This window comes from Selaginella moellendorffii, unplaced genomic scaffold (genome assembly GCF_000143415.4).
Source record: "Selaginella moellendorffii unplaced genomic scaffold, v1.0 SELMOscaffold_6, whole genome shotgun sequence".
Lineage (NCBI taxonomy): Eukaryota > Viridiplantae > Streptophyta > Lycopodiopsida > Selaginellales > Selaginellaceae > Selaginella > Selaginella moellendorffii.
Window position 1 is genome coordinate 3,202,356 of NW_003314267.1, and position 17,008 is coordinate 3,219,363.

General features: G+C 50.3%; 8 protein-coding genes across 10 annotated transcripts; 1 reads left to right on the forward strand and 7 right to left on the reverse strand.

Annotated features, from left to right (window-relative positions):
• Nucleotides 1-160: 160 nt before the first annotated feature.
• LOC112344932 (outer dynein arm protein 1-like) lies at nt 161-1,611 on the reverse strand. Its single transcript, XM_024670579.1, has 6 exons — nt 1,419-1,611; nt 1,153-1,360; nt 989-1,104; nt 726-914; nt 452-668; nt 161-386 (listed from the first exon to the last, which is right to left on the reverse strand). The coding sequence occupies exons 1-6, from the start codon at nt 1,584-1,586 to the stop codon at nt 229-231; spliced, it is 1,056 nt and encodes a 351-aa protein (XP_024526347.1). The 5' UTR covers nt 1,587-1,611; the 3' UTR covers nt 161-228.
• A 139-nt stretch (nt 1,612-1,750) lies between these two features.
• On the reverse strand, nt 1,751-5,079 carry LOC9652068 (WPP domain-associated protein). Of its 2 annotated transcripts, XM_024670576.1 has the most exons (6): nt 2,587-5,079; nt 2,418-2,535; nt 2,268-2,369; nt 2,079-2,220; nt 1,928-2,035; nt 1,751-1,866 (listed from the first exon to the last, which is right to left on the reverse strand). In XM_024670576.1, the coding sequence occupies exons 1-4, from the start codon at nt 4,917-4,919 to the stop codon at nt 2,164-2,166; spliced, it is 2,610 nt and encodes an 869-aa protein (XP_024526344.1). In that variant the 5' UTR covers nt 4,920-5,079; the 3' UTR covers nt 1,751-1,866; nt 1,928-2,035; nt 2,079-2,163. The 2 variants fall into 2 exon arrangements, with proteins under 2 accessions (XP_024526344.1, XP_024526345.1); XM_024670577.1 differs by lacking the exon at nt 1,751-1,866 and having other exon boundaries at nt 1,951-2,031.
• A 125-nt stretch (nt 5,080-5,204) lies between these two features.
• Nucleotides 5,205-7,470, forward strand: LOC9652069. Its single transcript, XM_024670767.1, has 8 exons — nt 5,205-6,223; nt 6,288-6,418; nt 6,478-6,677; nt 6,730-6,836; nt 6,882-6,987; nt 7,077-7,208; nt 7,260-7,310; nt 7,364-7,470. Exons 1-8 carry the CDS (start codon nt 5,205-5,207, stop codon nt 7,421-7,423), a joined length of 1,806 nt encoding a protein of 601 aa, XP_024526535.1. The 3' UTR covers nt 7,424-7,470.
• On the reverse strand, nt 7,458-9,098 carry LOC9634959 (U1 small nuclear ribonucleoprotein 70 kDa). 2 transcript variants are annotated; one of them, XM_024670284.1, is made up of 5 exons: nt 8,823-9,098; nt 8,273-8,758; nt 7,984-8,072; nt 7,847-7,930; nt 7,458-7,789 (listed from the first exon to the last, which is right to left on the reverse strand). In XM_024670284.1, exons 1-5 carry the CDS (start codon nt 9,043-9,045, stop codon nt 7,472-7,474), a joined length of 1,200 nt encoding a protein of 399 aa, XP_024526052.1. In that variant the 5' UTR covers nt 9,046-9,098; the 3' UTR covers nt 7,458-7,471. The 2 variants fall into 2 exon arrangements, with proteins under 2 accessions (XP_024526052.1, XP_002966049.1); XM_002966003.2 differs by having other exon boundaries at nt 7,490-7,752.
• Nucleotide 9,099: 1 nt separating this feature from the next.
• LOC9652070 (zinc-type alcohol dehydrogenase-like protein C1198.01) lies at nt 9,100-11,645 on the reverse strand. Its single transcript, XM_002966004.2, has 2 exons — nt 11,544-11,645; nt 9,100-11,403 (listed from the first exon to the last, which is right to left on the reverse strand). The coding sequence occupies exon 2, from the start codon at nt 10,422-10,424 to the stop codon at nt 9,168-9,170; it is 1,257 nt and encodes a 418-aa protein (XP_002966050.1). The 5' UTR covers nt 10,425-11,403; nt 11,544-11,645; the 3' UTR covers nt 9,100-9,167.
• Nucleotides 11,646-11,714: 69 nt separating this feature from the next.
• Nucleotides 11,715-13,007, reverse strand: LOC112344833 (zinc-type alcohol dehydrogenase-like protein C1198.01). Its single transcript, XM_024670283.1, has one exon. It carries the CDS (start codon nt 12,981-12,983, stop codon nt 11,730-11,732), a length of 1,254 nt encoding a protein of 417 aa, XP_024526051.1. The 5' UTR covers nt 12,984-13,007; the 3' UTR covers nt 11,715-11,729.
• Nucleotides 13,008-13,245: 238 nt separating this feature from the next.
• On the reverse strand, nt 13,246-14,949 carry LOC112344996 (pentatricopeptide repeat-containing protein At1g80270, mitochondrial-like). Its single transcript, XM_024670769.1, has 2 exons — nt 14,620-14,949; nt 13,246-14,496 (listed from the first exon to the last, which is right to left on the reverse strand). Exons 1-2 carry the CDS (start codon nt 14,947-14,949, stop codon nt 13,246-13,248), a joined length of 1,581 nt encoding a protein of 526 aa, XP_024526537.1.
• Nucleotides 14,897-16,560, reverse strand: LOC112344997 (pentatricopeptide repeat-containing protein At2g20710, mitochondrial-like). The gene is made up of 3 exons (XM_024670770.1): nt 16,520-16,560; nt 16,156-16,465; nt 14,897-16,100 (listed from the first exon to the last, which is right to left on the reverse strand). Exons 1-3 carry the CDS (start codon nt 16,558-16,560, stop codon nt 14,970-14,972), a joined length of 1,482 nt encoding a protein of 493 aa, XP_024526538.1. The 3' UTR covers nt 14,897-14,969.
• Between the last annotated feature and the right edge of the window lie 448 nt (nt 16,561-17,008).

Here is a 17,008-nt window from a genome sequence, read left to right on the forward strand (position 1 = left end):
CACTCACAGCAATTCCAGAGCCCGTCGCCATTTACGCGCCCACCCGTCAAGGAACTTCAAAAATTCAAACTGGAGGAGCCCTAAAATCTCTCCACCTTTTAATCAATCCAACCAACGCATCTAAGATAAGCCACCCACAAGAAATTTTCTTTACGGTGGATCACGGTAATGAAATCTTTGTTGGTCCAACACTGCAAGTTAAGAAAGTCTTTGGCGAGAGCATTAATTTTAACGCAGAGTTCCTGACAACTGATCGATGAAATGCTCGATGGTGACGAAGAACTCGACGATCGCAACTTCCAGCGGCTGTGCTCTACCCGATTTGTACGTGACCGTCGCCACCGAGTCTTGCGAGTAATCCATTTCTTCGTCCTCCACATTGCATCCTAAGATCCACCAAAACGTTAGCTCAAGAGATCTAGAAACCAAGAAAAAGGAGAGAAAAACATACCAGCTTCTTTGAACACAGCTCCAAGCTGCTTCCTCATCTCCCTTATAATCGGAAGAAGCTCCTCGTCGTCGAGATTAAGGTCCTTCAACAGGTCGAGAATCCCCTCCAGTGTTGATTCCATGTCGACTTTGCGGTTTATCAATGCCGTGCGTGACGTCTGGTTCACGTTGATCTTCACCTGGGTTTGTTCTAGCTTGCCATCGACCTCATTCACCACCTGAGACACAAGAAAGCTCTTTAGATCATGCAAGTACTTTCTTCGAGCCGGATCTACCTGGAGGAGCTGGTTCACTAGATCATAAAACTCACTATTCTGCCGCTGAGCTTGTTTAACAGAGTTGACAACTTCGTTGGGATCGTCGATACCGAGTACATCCATGATGTTTGCCAGGGCCTTAAGCTCGATCCAAATCCTCTGTTCTTCGCTGCATTCCTTTGGTGGTTTACCCCTCTGGCCAGTCACCTGAACTACCAACAAAAAACTCATGAGCGTAATAAGAAACTTGAGACGAGCAATCACAGGTACCATCATCTTACAAATTGATCCGCTGGGTTGACCACTTTCGACAAAGGCTCTGGATCCATTATAGCCCATCCTTCAGTTTCTCTCCACAAATCGTAGGCTCGCATGTCCGCCTCGATCTCGTGGATATCTAAACATCGAATCAAGCTTAGTAACCGCCTGAAAGGAAATGTATAACCTGTGATCCGCTCCTCAAAGTCGTTTCTCTCCTCGTAAAAGAGATTGCTTTGCTTTATGCATTCCTCGATCGCAACCTCCATAACTGCAACTTCTGCCTCCATGTTCTTACGCACGTTTTCATAAAACTCTTTCTCCTCACTGAGCTCCTGCATCTTTGCCTGGAGAAGCTTGTTTTGCTTTTTCACCACGTTGAGGTCGATAACAGCCTAGCAAAAAATCCCAGATTAACAAGTGATCGCTATAATAATATAGCTGAAAAGGCACCTTTTGCAGCCGGTTTTCGGTAATCGCAACTCGTATCACAGCTTGCTTGTACTTATCCCTCGCATTGAAAATACCTCCCATGCTTTTCTTAGCTTTCCTCAAGCCAGCATATGATTCTCGTAAAGAGCCTTCCAGCCCTTCCAGCCTTTTGGCTTCAGATATGACCATCTGACTGAACTTGTCGGCCTCGGACTGCAGAGAGGTTGCTTGCCGACTGACATCCTAAAAACCAAAAAAGCTCTTCCCGTCAATCACAGATAAACTGCCATGTAGTGGAAAGTAGCAGCACCGGAATGTAATACGTCTCGATTTTCTCCCGAATCCCTCGATTCTCTGTTTCAAGACTGGCGAGCAAAGCCTCTTGCTTCCGCAGGATGTTCTCGCTTTCATTGTGATAGGATTGCCTGCTCTTCTCGATTACCCTGTAGTTCTTATGAACCACCTTCAGCTGCATAATGATCACGATAAATGAATAAAGAAACAATGGAAAACTCTCACAAACAGCTTACATGTTTTTGGTTTGGACCTTCAACGGGATTTCCTACAGATGAAAGCTCTTCCTCGCTTGCCGTTGACAGTTCCTCCTCCGCCTCTTCTGACATTTTGGCAGAATCTACCTAGTAGAGATTTGAGAACCCATTTCGCTTGAACTTTGAGTACCTTTTGCCGCGCTTCGAGACGCCAAAAGCTTTGCGTTCCACGTCAGCAGTCTGTTATTTAACAAAACCTCGGAATATTCGCGTAGCTAGTGTTCTACTCGTGCCACGAGTTCTTCCTTTATCAGCTTCGAAAGATCGACAATCTGAAACATTCCCTATCAAAATGAGAAACATCAAAACAAGAAATTACCCCAGGATAATGTCGAAGAGCCGCGGAGTAATGCTCCAGCGCTACAAAAACTCTTTCCAGCAAGTTCACAAGATAGTCGTTTTCGTCACCAAGTAAGTCCACCTACAAAGTTTCCATATAAACTTCACGGAAAACAAAAAAAAGCACAACCTCTTCCTCAGCCTTTCGTAGATTTCTGAGGTAGTTGCTTAATTTCCGTTTGCGATCAACGTCTTTCGCTTTCGTGTACTTGCTCAAGGACGCCATCCGCTTGTTGAGCTTCGCGATTCTGCACGTTTCACAGCAAGTCAATCTGTGGTAACAGATAGAAATGGCAAACCTCGCATCATTTTCTTCAAGTGTTCGTCCCACAGTCGCGAAATTCTCTGTTACGGTCTTCATATTTTTTTCGATGACTTGTCGCAGATCGTTGCGGGTATCAGAGATTCCTCGATGAAGGGCGATTACTTCACCACGTAGTTTTTTGTGATCTTCTGCTATTGCCGCCTTCACTTTTAGCACGTCATTCAGCTCCTTTTGTAGTGATTCTAGCCGCTGAGTTGCAAGTTCTAGCTCGGATCCTATGCGCGTCTTGTGAGCCCTTTCAGTTTCTAGCTGAGCAAGCACGACGTCTAACTGCCGCTTGATCAGACATGCGTCCTGCTTAACGTTCTGCAACTCCCCTTCCTTGTTCATCCTTGCTTGCTTCTCCATCTCTATTTGCTTCAAGAGTCTTTCCAGCTCCCCGTTCGAAAGATTTATATTGTGTTCCAACTCCTGAAGTTCCACCGTGAAAGCGAAGTTCTGACGCTTCTCGTCCTCTAGCGCTTTGAGTGCAGATTCGTATTCCATGCTCAAGACACTCAAGTCGTGCTGAACGTCTGACTGTGTTCTTTGAGTGCTGTCATCTGGCTTGGCCATTCCAGTGTCCAGCATCAGCTGCTGAATATCATTTTGGAGCTCGGAAACTAGAACGGGTAACTCCTCCGTGAATCTTCCGTAGTCATTCGTAAACGATTCACTGCGTGACGACACACTGTCCGTGTCGCTGTGCTCGTCCATGCAAGCGCTTGGGGATGGTTGACAAGAATCACCTTGCCTTTTGTCCAGAATCCTGTCCAGCTTCTGTCTGCTATCAGCAAATTGCTTCTTCAAGATTCCAAACTCGTACTGGCCGCCTTCCAGCTTCAGTTTATCAAGCTCCTTGAAGAAATCCCGCTTCAACCTGAACATTTCCTCCGTCTTCTCTACCAAAACCTGTTCCTTTTCCCTTCGTAGCTTTGCGTTTTCTCTTTGAAGATCGGCAACCTGCGAAACGGTTTGACCTCCAACATCTTCGGTACTAATCGAGTCGGACCTCCCAACACCGGAGCTCGCAAGCTCCTGAAGTTTCCTCACGAAATATTCAAGAAGAACGTCCAATTCAATCTGGTACTGATGATGTTGTTCTATAAGCCCTTCAGGAACATATGTCGTACTGGGAAGTCGTGCTCGACTTCGAGATTTGCAGTACCGAACATACTTTTGGAATTCCAAAGATCCCTGGCGAGCCATGTCCGTCCCTTGCGCCCTCCCCGGATCAAAGTCCGCAGCGTCCCTGATGTCCTCAGAAAAGCCCGTGAAGCAGTCTAGTATGAGCTCCTTCTCTAGTTCATCCATCGCCATTTTCGTCATTTCGTCCACCACCTGTTGCTGAGACATCGTGTTTTCTCCGCTACCCGGTATACTAACAGACTCGTCTGTGCCGAGAGAAGCCTTGTCCATCTCCGTTTCCTGTTCCACCTTCCTGTGACTATAAAAGTCCTCGACTTGCCCCTCGTAAACATCCATAAGAATGTTAATCTCCTGTTCATGCTGCGTTCTCTCTTCCTCGAGACGTGACTGAAGACCCTCCATTGCCTCCATGCTTTCCTTCTGAACTTCGATCAAATGGGAAACTTCCTCGTTCACCTTCTCCAGCGCCGAAATCGTCGACACTAGTTCCAAGTTTTCTTCTCTCAGGGCCTCGTTCTCCGCAGCCACCTCCTCCAGTTGTTCTCTGTGCCTAGCCGCCTTGATCCTGATCTCACTCCTGAGCATCTCAACCTCTGAGCTCCTCTCCCGCTTCAAGTCCTCGATCTCTTCGCTGAGAGCATTGATCCTCCTTTGCTTGCCGGAGTCCCTAGCAACTATGTCCTTGATCTTCTTCTCGAGAGCAACACTGTTAAGGCTCTCGCCTTGCAACCGGAACGTCAAGTCTATCAAGTTCTCCGCCATCTTGGACAGATCCCGCTCCTTCTCCAGCAGACTCATCTCGTTCTCCTTCATCTTTTCCAGAAACTCCGACGCAATCTTCTTCATCTTCGACGAGCTCTCCTCCGCTGCCCGGCTCTTCTCGCTCTCCAGCCGACCAATCTCCGCATTCTTCTCGGCCAGTAGAGCCAGAGACTCATCCGAGAGAGCTCTCACAATACCCCTCAGCACCGATTGCCCTACGACGCTGGAAACCACGATCTTGCACTCGAGATCCTCGATGAGGCAATCCTGCGCTACCTTGAGCCGCGTGAAAGCATCCTCGTCGTAGCCGAAATCGCCCGACCCGCGCCTGGAAAGCGCTGCCTCCTCGATCGCTGCCACTCCATTCTCCTTGATGTTGATCTGGTGCCTGGGCGAGGATTTGAATGCCGACGGCATTTTCGCCGCGCTGCCGTGCTGCCGGACCAGGACTTCTAGATGCGCGGAGCTCGGATCTCTATACCCTAATCTAGGCGCCAAGGGAAAGTACCTCTATCGGAGAACCAGCGTGGCGCTAGGGCTGGGCCCTGGCGCTATATCCCCAGCTCCTCTTCCAGTCTTAGAACCATCCTGGCCGGGAATCGAACCATCGACCGATCTATTGGGCGGGAGATTCTAGTTTCGAAACTAAATATTTCGTTGGAGCAGTTTAAGTAAGAACCCTAGAAAATATTTCCAAGGAGAATGGAGCACCAAGATCCAGCGCTGTGGGATCACCACGAGGAAGGCAATGCCAGCGGTGAGTACCACCAGGATTACGAGCATTACTATGGCGATCACGGCGGCTATCACTACGGGCAGGAGCAGCAGCCGCAGGTCGAGGCTCTCGATCCGCTACACATCGAGGGCTTTGATCCAAGCGCGCGTCATCTAGACTACGACGAACAGCAGCAGCAGCATCTCGGCGGAGGAGGTGAGCACGATCTGAATTTCCGGGAGCAAGGGTTTGATCCCAACGCTTATTTCGACCAGGCTCATGACCCTCCCGGGCAGTATGATCCACAGCAGCACTATGATCCACAGCAGCAGTACTATGATCCCCAGCAGCACAATGTCGAGTATGATTCACAGCAGCAGTCCTATGATCCCCAGCAGCACAATGTCGAGTATGATTCACAGCACTACCAGGCGGATTATGATCCTCAGCAGCATGGGCAGTATGATCCACAGCAGTATGATCCACAACAGCATGATCCACAGCAGCCCCAGCATCATGATGCTTGGTCTGGGATCCACGACGCTTACGACCACGCAGGCCAAGCTGTTCACGAGGCTTACGACCACGCGAGGGATGCTCTACACGACGCTTACGACCACACAAAGCACGCTCTGGATGCTATCAAGGTGGGCGACGCTCTCGACCACACCAAGCACGGATTGGACAGTGCTTACGATCGCACCAAGCACGCAGTGGAGGGCGCCTGGGACACTGTGAAGTCTACCCAAGCTTATGGGAAAGCCGCCCAAGTTTTGGATCAGACCAGGGAGGCAGTGGAGGGTGCTCTTCAGACCGTTCGAGAAAAGTTGCCTCCACCGGTGGTCAGAGCGTATGATCAGGCCAGAGCCGTGGTGGAAAGTGCCGTGGATCACACGAAGGTGGCGTATGAGAGTGTTAAGACGAAGGTGGCTCCGACTGTTACTAGTTTGCTCAGCCAGCTCCCGTTTAAGACCGACAAGAACAGCCTCATCTTTTACGGTGCTAGGTAATTTTCAATGCTTTTTGGTCCTGTCGTACTGAAGATTTATGCCTTTGTAGTTTCGCTCCAGTGTTGGCTTTGTGATACTTCTTATGACAGTGATTCTCATAGCAATGAAGCCGAAGGGTGCGTCGAAAAAGTCCAAGCCGAAGGTGATAAATTATGACGAACTGATCGGCGCAATGACTGTAGAAGCTCCAGGTTGGCTGGCATTTTCCGCTGCTTTCAATCTTCTAAAACTGCGCGGCTTTTGTGTGCAGTATATGACTATACAAACGGTAATAAGGGGCCACTGAACTGGGGAGCAGTTTCAAAGGATTGGTTTCTCTGCAACTCAGGCGAGCGGCAGTCCCCTATTGACCTGGTGAGTGCAAACGCACAGGTTGACAAGTCTCTTACTCTTGAGAAAGTGTTTGGATATCCCATGGGAAGCTTAAAGTCGGGTCGCTATATCTATCAGGTTTGCTTGACATCAAGTGCTAGCTAGAGTTTAACCGCTGTTTCTACTTCAGCTAGAGTTTCTTCTTCCAGGAGGCAATCTCATTATCGCTGCCCAAAAGTTCAGGCTCTACAAGATTCATTTTCATATGCCCAGCGAACACATGATCGATTCGACAAGGTTTGAAAGAAAATGCGAAATACCTCACAACTGTGTTGTGAACAGGTACAAGCTGGAGATGCAGATGATTTTTCTATCAGACCAGGGAGCGTATGCTGTCATTGCCGTTTTCTACGATTCGGGTCAAGTCACCAATCCATTTCTCAATGAGGTAAGCATCTCAAATGGCATTTTCATGCATACTTAGCACTATGCTCGCTCTCTCTCTCTCTCTCTCTCTCTCTCTCTCTCTCTCTCTAGATCATCAAGTGGAAGCCTACCACTCAACTCAACACAAACAACCTCAACTTGGGAACCAGTTTCTTTCGTTACTGGGGCTCATTGACAACACCTCCGTGCACACAAAATGTCATTTGGACCCTGATGACAGAGGTTTATTCTTTCTCTCACACCCAAACAACCTTTTGAATTCCATCCTTGCAGGTCGTCCCAGCTTCTGATGATCAGTTCAACATCATCAAGACCGCGATGCAGGTATTCTTGTACCGAGCATTCTCCTAGTTCTAACCAACATTTTCTCTATACAGGAGTACAACGCGAGGCCCACACAAGATCTGAGAGGACGGCAAGTGAGCAAAAACTTCTAAACCAAGTCGATGAACTTCCATGACAAGCACAAAGAGTAAGCAGCGTTTCTATCTATTTGCCATGGCTTTGACAAAGAAGAAGAAATTTTGTTTAGCAGTCGAGAAGGAACTTCTATTCGACAAGCACACGATACAAACAAGCATAATGTTGGTTACAATCCCAGGCCCACCGTTCGACCATCGCGTCGCCGCAACCCAGCCGAGAACTGCTTCTCCAGATCCTCCTGGACGACGCGATGCTTGTCCTGAGGAACAGCCGCCGCCACCGCCGCCGCTGGAGCGCCTCCATCTCGCACTGGAGCGCCGCTGCCTTGGTTGGATTTTAATCCCTGCAAACGTAGAGGAGCAGCAAACCACACTCAGGCTCTGTAGGAGCGTTAGCACGTTTCATCACTGGCAGGAAACCTCCAAAAGCTTACTTACCATAAGTTTGTGGAACTTCTCCTGCCTCTCCCGGTCGGCGAATTGGACGGTGTCCCAGTGGCTCTTTCCAGCCGCGGGAGGCCCCTGTAGAGACACATTCTTAAAGAGAGGAGAGTAAAAAAGGAAACTTCTCTCACCTCGTTTGATTCGGCACGCTTTCCAGACCACAAGAGTTTCTTCTTTGCATCGGCGGTCATGAAGCTAGAACCTCCCAGATTCACATTCACTATACAGCAAGAAAAAGTTGTTAGCGTTCTCTCAAGTGAAAACATGAAAGCAAAAGAAGAATAATGGAAAGCTTATCGTCCTCTCTCAAAAGAAGAAAACTGGAATCGAGAGAGAGAGAGAGAGAGCGAAAGAAGAAAAGTGAAAAGCTTATCGTTGTCTCGAGAGAGAAGCAAAAGAAGAAAAATGATCTTGGCTTACCAGTTTGAGCTGCCTTGATTGCCGCATTCGTAGCGGCAGCTCCATCCACCTCCAAATTCTCATTTTGCGCTGCTCGAGCCTCGACACCATTGTGCTCGAGCTCGACTCTCTCTTTCCCATTGTCGGGAGATTTGGCGCTTTTTCCTTGGCCGCTACTCCCTTCGTCTCTCTCCTTGCGCTTGTGACTGTCCCTGTGACTGTCCCTGTGCCTCCCGTGATCATCCCTTTCCTTTCCTCTCGACCGATCCCTCTCCCTGTGCTCATCCCTTGATCTTCCCCGGCCCCGCTCCCAGTCCCTCTCTCTATCCCTATCCCTCTCCCTCTCCCGCCTCTCGCGATCCCTCTCACGCTCCTTATCTCTGCCGCCGTAAGAGTGAGAATGCGAATGCGAGTGAGAATGCCGGCTCCCCCGAGACCTCTCTCTGTCCGATTCCCTGTGCCTCACCCTCGCTTCGTCCTCTCTTCTAGGACTCCTGGCGCGCTTACCTGTGAAATCGCCCGCCATAGCTCAGCCAAACGCCCGAAATATTTCCCAGACAAGCAGTATTACCTGAATCATCCGCTCCCGGCGAGCTCGATCTCGACCTCGACGAGTGATGCCGCCGCAGCTGCTCGTGCTGATTTTCCTCCTCCACCTTCTCCTGCTGCTGCTGCTGCTGCTGCTGCTGCTGATCCAGCGGCTGTGCCGCTTGCTCCTCTAGCGGTGCATTGGCCTCCGCCAGAGCACAGGCCGACACCGACGCTAGCGCCGAGAGCGCAGCTCCTCCCTCCATAGCTTCACCCTAATCCAAGGGTTTGCTTTATTTATATACCCCAAAACTTCAACATGATTAGCTAACTAACAAATTTTTAATTAACACAAACCTAATTACTCACAGAAAGAGAACAATTCCTCTCACATTTCTATGAAGACTTTGATGTAACCATCCTCTTTGTTGAAGAGCTTGCTGTATGCTTCCGGCGCGTCCTCCAGCTTGATCCTGTGAGTGACCATGAAGCTCGGATCAAACTTTCCACTCTTGACGTGATCCATCACCGTGTCGAAGTAGCGCTGGCACGGGCATTGCCCCGATCGCAGCGTCAAGTGCTTCATCATCAGCATGCCAATCCCAAAGTGATTGCAGTAGCCAAGGTAGTCCGCGATCACGGACACCCGCCCCCACTTCCTCGTCGCCAGAAGTAACTCGTTAAGAATGTCCGCGGTGTCGGTCTCCAACCCCACCGTGCGCTCCACCTTGTGAAGGATAGTCACAGGGAACCGGAACCCCGCCGCTTCGATGCTCGCGTCCACTCCTCCCGGAACCAGCTCAAAGATCCTCTTTGGAACGTCCTTGACGGAGTTTCGATCGATGACTGTGATCCCCAGCTTCTTCTCCGCCACCTCCAGCCTCTCCTTGACGAAATCTATCCCGACCACCTTGGAAGCTCCCATGATCTGGCACCACCTCGCGGCGCAAAGCCCGATCGGTCCCAGCCCCCAGATAGCCACGGTTTCACCAGCTTTCACTCCCCCGGCCAGCATCACGGCGTGGTAGGACGTGCACAGAACGTCCGAGAGATAGAGCGCCTTCTCGTCCGGGACCTCGTCCGGGATCTTGTAGCAGTTCACGTCCGCGAAGGGGACTCGGACAAACTCGGCCTGCGAGCCAGGAACTCCACCGAGCAAGTTTCCATAGCCGAAGATCCCAGAGTGCCTGTGACCGTAGACGAACTCGCTGAGCTTCGAGTCGTTGGTGGTGTCGCAGCCTGTGAACTCACCGCGCTTGCAGTAGTCGCACTCGCCACAGGCAATATCGAAGGCGATGACGACTCGGTCCCCGGCCTTGAACTTGGTCACCGCTTCACCCACCTCGGACACCACACCGCAGCCTTCGTGTCCCATGATCTGGCCTTTGGAGGTGTCGGGAACCTCTCCGGCGTAGACGTGAGAGTCGGAGCCGGAGCAAATGGTGCAAGCAGTGACTTTGACGATCACGTCCTTCGGATGCGTGATGACCGGCTTCGGTACCTTGTCCAACGAAATTGTTTTCTTTCCCTGCCATGTAATCGCTCGCATCACCTCCGTGTCCGATGTTGCTGGCCTCGTCGAGCCTTGAGCCACCGGGACCTTCCCAACTTTCTCATCTAGAGCCTGCGCGGCGGCGTTCATCATAGCGAGTGAGAAGCTTTGAGAAAACCAAAGAGCTAGCGAGCTTTCTTCCCTTTCCGGAGAAACCCGAGAAGATTTTCGATCGATCGCCCACTCGAGTTTTCACCAGTTGGAGAACTTCGGCTTGGTTGACACCTGTAGCTTCAACTAGGAACAGGTGGCAGCCACTATCCATGCATGCAAGTATATGCGTGGACAAATCTAGAACAAGGAAATCGGAAACCAGAGAAACAAGAAAACTTGCCTGAGATCAGTCATTGCTTCGCACGTACTTAGAGTTAAGCCGCGGTTCCTGATTTCTTTTCCTTCCCTGGAAAACTTCAAGTGAGCTTTCCTGCGCCCGTTCACGACTCTCCAGACAGTACTGAGCCTCCACGTCTTCGTTGGTTCAATGTTGTGGTTCTTCATCCGGTGAAGGAAGTCGGTTGGCATCCTCTTTCTAGAAACGTAGACGTTTGTAGACCTTCACGTCACCGCAGGAGCCGTAGTTTCTCGGCCGAGTGTATGTCGCCCCTCTTGGAGCAAAGCCACCAAAAGAGCTTCCGGTAGAAAGTTGTAGGGAAGGAAGCAACTATTGCCGATGTGCTCTGGTCCATCATCTCATCCAGATGTATGGAATTTGAGGAATCCGCTCGAACTTTTGCAGCACTTCCTCCAGCACCTAATAAACCAAAGGACTTGATTGCGGAGATGTAGCTGGAGTAGCAACTTGTTCGCTCTTGAGCAGCGTCCACATCCTGTCCACCATCTTCCGCTTTCCCAAGAGCGCATAGGAAACGGATTATCAGGTTGAGTAGCCGTGTGTCTGCCTCTTCGAAGTTCGTTCTCGTGGCAACAGCGGTAAGAAAAGCTGTGGTTGCCTCAAACTTCAAACACTCTGGCATGATTTTGAAACAAATCTGAGTCGGCAGCTTGTTTGCCTAGCACCACGGCCTCGTTTGATTCACAAGAGTTTCTTTTTTGCATCGCAGATTCACATTCACTATACAGCAAGAGAAGTGTTAACGTAAAACATGAAAGCAAAAGAAGAAGAAAATGAAATGCTTATCGTTCGAGAGAGAGAGAAGCGAAAGAAGGAAAATAAAAAGCTTATCGTTCTCTGTGCTCTTGGGCTTGGCTTACCAGTTTGAGCTGCCTTGATCGCCGCATTCGTAGCGGCAGCTCCATCCACCTCCAAATTCACATAGAGCACAGCCCGACAAGAGCGCCATAGCTAGCTTCGCCCTAGGAATCTATATAACCCCAGTTACACTTGGAAAGTTTACTTTAAAACTAACTTAATCACAGAAGCTATAAGTATCTCCCTTCTCACATTTCTATAAAGACTTTGATGTAACCATCCTCTTTGTTGAAGAGCTTGCGGTACGCTTCCGGCGCGTCCTCCAGCTTGATCCTGTGAGAAACCATGAAGCTCGGATCAAACTTTCCACTCTTGACGTGATCCATCACCGTGTCGAAGTAGCGCTGGCACGGGCACTGCCCCCCTCGCAGCGTCAAGTGCTTCATCATCACCATCCCGATCCCAAAGTGATTGCAGTAGCCAAGGTAGTCCGCGATCACGGACACCCGCCCCCACTTCCTCGTCGCCAGAAGCAACTCGTTGAGAATGTCCGCGGTGTCGGTCTCCAACCCCACCGTGCGCTCCACCTTGTGAAGGATAGTCACAGGGAACCGGAACCCCGCCGCCTCGATGCTCGCGTCCACTCCACCAGGAACCAGCTCAAAGATCTTCTTTGGAACGTCCTTGACGGAGTTTCGATCGATGACTGTGATCCCCAGCTTCTTCTCCGCCACCTCCAGCCTCTCCTTGACGAAATCTATCCCGATCACCTTGGAAGCGCCCATGATCTGGCACCACCTCGCGGAGCAAAGCCCGATCGGTCCCAGCCCCCAGATAGCCACGGTTTCACCAGCTTTCACTCCCCCGGCCAGCATCACGGCGTGGTAGGACGTGCACAGGACGTCGGAGAGATACAGCGCCTTCTCGTCCGGGACCTCGTCCGGGATCATGTAGCAGTTCACGTCCGCGAAGGGGACTCGGACAAACTCGGCCTGCGAGCCCGGGACGCCACCGACCAAGTTTCCATAGCCGAAGGCCCCGGAGTGCCTGTGACCGTACATGAGCTCCATGAGCTTGGAATCGTTGGTGGTGTCGCAGCCTGTGAACTCTCCGCGCTTGCAGTAGTCGCACTCGCCACAGGCGATGTCGAAGGCAATGACCACTCGGTCCCCGGCCTTGAACTTGGTCACCGTTTCTCCCACTTCGGACACCACACCGCAGCCTTCATGTCCCAAAATCTGGCCCTTGGAGGTGTCGGGGATCTCTCCACCGTAGATGTGAGAGTCGGAGCCGGAGCAAATAGTGCAAGCAGTGACTTTGACGATCACATCCTTGGGATGGGTGATGAGCGGCTTGGGGACCTTGTCGCAGGAGACCTTCTTCTTTCCCTGCCATGTAATCGCTCGCATCACCTCCGTGTCTGATGTTGCTGGCCTCGTCGAGCCTTGAGCCACCGGGACCTTCCCAAGTTTCTCATCTAGAGCCTGCGCGATGACGTTCATTATAGTGAGAAGCTTTGAAAAGAACAAAGAGCTAGCGAGCTAATTTCTTCCCTTTCCTTGTTGTGTTTTGATCGATCGTTCGCTCCATTTCTCCACTTGGAGAACATCGGCTTGGTTGACACTTGTAACGTCACCAGGAACAGGTGGCAGCCAGTATCCATGCAAGAGGAGAATCTAGAAAAAAAAAGGAAATAATCAAAGAGAAACAACAAAGACGTTGAAAAACTTGCCTCTAGATCAGTCACTGCTGCGCACGATATACTTAGCTCTTTGGAATTAGGCCGCGGTTCCTGACATCTTTTCCTTCCCTGGAGAACTTCAAGTGAGCCATTTGCTGGTCCCGAGGTATCCTCCGCCCATTCACGACTCTCCAGACAGTACTGCGTCCTGGCTTGTGATCCCAGAACGATTCCAGTGTGTCCATGAGTCTCCATGTCTCTTCATTCGGTTCAATGTTATGGTTCTTCATCCTGTGAAGGACGTTGGTTGGCATCCTCTTTGTAGAAACGTAGACGTTGAGCAGTGCGTTGTAGACTTTCACGTCACCGCAGGAGCCGTAGTTGGAAATGAGCTTCTCGGCCGAGTGTATGTCTCCCCTCTTGGCGAACACCGGGAGCAAAGCCATCACTGTCTTGTAGAATAGCTTCCGGTCCTTGAAAGGAATCTCGAAAGCTTCGTCCAGCTTCTTGAGCGCGCTTGAGATCTGGCAAGTTTCAACGTAGCCAGTGACCAGAAAGTTGTAGGGAAGAAAGCAGCTCTTGCCGATGTGCTTCTCCATGAGCTTCTCCGCCTGGTCCATCATCTTGAGCCTCACGCAGATTTCCACGATCCAGATGTATGGATTTTGAGGAATCCGTTCGAACTTTTGCAGCACTTCCTCCAGCACCTCATATGCCTTTTCCAAGTCCCCGAACAAACCAAACGACTTGATTGCGGAGACGTAGCTGTTTAAGTCGGGAGCAGCAACTTGTTCGCTCTTGAGCAGCGTCCACATCCTGTCCACCATCTTCCGCTTTCCCAAGAGTGCATAGGAACGCATTATCAGATTGAGTAGCCGTGTGTCTGCCTCTTCGAAGTTAGTTCTTTTCAGCTCCGCGTCGAACTCCATCTCAATCTCCTCAAAACCGCCGACTCTTTCTCGGCACTGGAGAACCAGCCAGTACGTAAAAAGGACCGGCTTCAACCCTTTCTGCTTGAACCTGTAGTAAGTGTCCCGCAGCTTGTCGTGCCTGTCCCTTCTGAGATACATGTGTAGAACCGCGCTCCAGGCGTCGACGGACAACGTGCTGTTCAGCTCGTCCATCAATCTCTCCGCTCTGGCCGAGTCGTCCTCTTTCGCAACAGCAGTAAGAAAAGCCGTGGTTACCTCCTCCGTCCTCAAACTCTCTGGCATGCTTCTGAACAACGCCTCGCCTTTTGATGGCCCCAGCTGAAGACATAGCTGTGAGATCTCTTGCATGTATAGCTTCGAGGTCATTTCTACCAGGCGTTCTTCTCTCACGACGTTCATGAGCTACCAAAGAACATCAAATACAGCAGTTAGTTCAAACATTCCAAGGAAAAACATTTTAGAAAAATCAATGCTTACTTTTAGAGCTTGGACGTTGTGCCTGCAGTGAAGAAACCAACCAGAGACTTTAGCAGCAACGTCCCGTGACATCACATTTCCATCGGCTATCCAATTCTTGACTACCTCCGAAGTGTCGGCCTTAGCGTTGAGAGTCCGGCATAGGCTCACAACCTTCTCCTGCTCCGCATTCTCATTGGGTTCCTCTCCCTTGAATTCCCGGACAAACTTTCTCAGCTCTTTCATCTTGGACTGTTCCGAAACTGGTGCTTTGGCCTTCTCGCTAGTGTAGTACGGTGGAAGAGCGAAAGCTTCACGGCGATCCCACTTGGGCGAGAGACCAACCTTGCAAAAAGCTGCTGCTGGCCTCTTCCATATCCACCAGGCAGCAGTGCCCATCTCGAATCCTAAAACCCTACTTAAACCTCTGCTACCACGTTCTGTAACAGCTTCTCAGTCTCCTCGTCGGGCTCCACGAACCTCTCTAGCATTCTCTCCTTGAATTCTTTCGGAGTTTTGCCGGCAGCAATGTAGACTTTGAGCAGCTGGTTGTAGACAGGGGCCTCTCCAAACAGGGAGCTGTAGTGACCCATCACCTTCTCGGCTTCATCCACGTCTCTCCTCAAGGCCAGAGCCGCTAGCAAACCCATCACGGACTTGTACTCCAGCCTTGTTGGTCCCTTCTTCACCGCAGCTAGACCACCCTTGAACTTCCCCAGTGCGTTCTTTGCGTCGCCTTTCAAAAGGTAGCCCGCAACGAGAGACTCATAACACCAAAAACTGTCTTTGAGTTCCTCGTCGGCCTTGTCTTTGAGGAGTTTCTCCGCCTCGTGCATCAACCCGGCCCTCGCATAAACATCGACCATAGCAGCGTATGGATTGTGCTTGCGATTCGGGAAGCTCGTCGTGATAGCCAGCAGCTCCTGCAAGACCTTCTCCGCAAGGGAAACATCACCAGCCATTCCGAATGCTTTCATGGCCGTCACGTAGCAGGCCTTGGCAACCTGGTGGCTTTCCTTTAGAGCGCTCCATATCCTGTCCACAGCCTCCATCTCTCGGAGATGACCATAAACTTCGAGCATCTCCTCGAGAACTCCTGCTTGAGCACTACCAATGTCAATCTCCTCCAGACGTTTTCGAGCGTCTGCCTCGATTCCCTCAAAGCCACCGGCGGCGTCCTTGCAAACCAAAAGTATCCTGTACGTTTTAGCGTCTGGCTCGACCCCAGACTCCTTCATCCTCGTCAAAGTTTTGAAGAGCTTCCTGTGTTTGTCCCGTGCCAAGTACATGTCTAGCACGACGTTCCATCCCTCGGTGTCCAAAACTTTGCCTTTCTCCAAGAATTTTTCTGCCTTCTCCACCCGGTTGTCCCTTATAAAGCTCGAAAGCAGCGCTCTGTTCACGTCAGCCGTCCTCAGCTCCTCAGGGAAAGCGTCGTAAATAGCCTCCACACGACTGCATTTGTACTGACGGCTTAGCAAATCCAACTCCAGTGCAAGGAGTTGGCCTGACACCTCTGCTAGTTTGCTTTCTCTAGCGCCTGTCAAGAGCTACAAAGGAAAATCAAAACTCAAGACCATGAAGACTTCCACACAAAGAACATACCTTGAGAGCCTGGACAAACCTTCTCTTCTCGACCATCCAAGTAGCGAGCCTGGCCAAAGTCTCGCTGGACAAAACGTGCCCCTTCTCAGTCCACTTCACGACCGCTTGTAACACATCGAACTCCGGCTCAACCATTTTGGCAAGAACGGAGAAATCGTCAATTTCTTCATTCTCGACCCGGGCCTGGACGGAGAAATTCCTGGCAGCAGCGACGTATTCCTGGCTCGTCGCCCCGCCCGGAAGAACAGGCAATGCAGGAATCCAAGCGCGAGACACGATCGTGGAACTAGAAATCCGACAGACCTGCGAGCTGTGACAGCGCAACAGCGATGTGAGAATGTTGGCGGAGATCGCTCGATTTAACCTCCCAGCCGCCGCCCCAGCGCCCCGGCGCAGCCCCGACATTCCTAAAACCCTAGAAAGAGAGTGGAGGGGTTTAGGGCTTATATGAATATCGAATTTAGTAGGGATCCTCAGAAGTAGAAACTGTTTTTAATCTGAAAAGATATAGTTTTGGAGTAAAACAATATATTTTTAAAAAATAAAATACTAGAACAATGATTTGTAGTGCTTTTCCTGGTGATGAGATTTTGTGGCCTCTTACATAACTTTATCTTTGGTCTGAAAAAGACAAAAAGGAGAGCCATGTCTAAAGGAGTGTAACTCAATAGTCATTTATAATTTTTGTAAGTTGGTCACAATAATTTTGCAAGTGTAAGAGTTGATTAAGCATACTTTCAAAAAAAGAGTATAAGTGCATCATAGTAATAGAAGTTCAATTGCCAAATTCTAGCAACTAGCTCTTTAAAACTTCAAGAATTCACCTTAAGCTCTTAAAGTCATAAATTTTGAC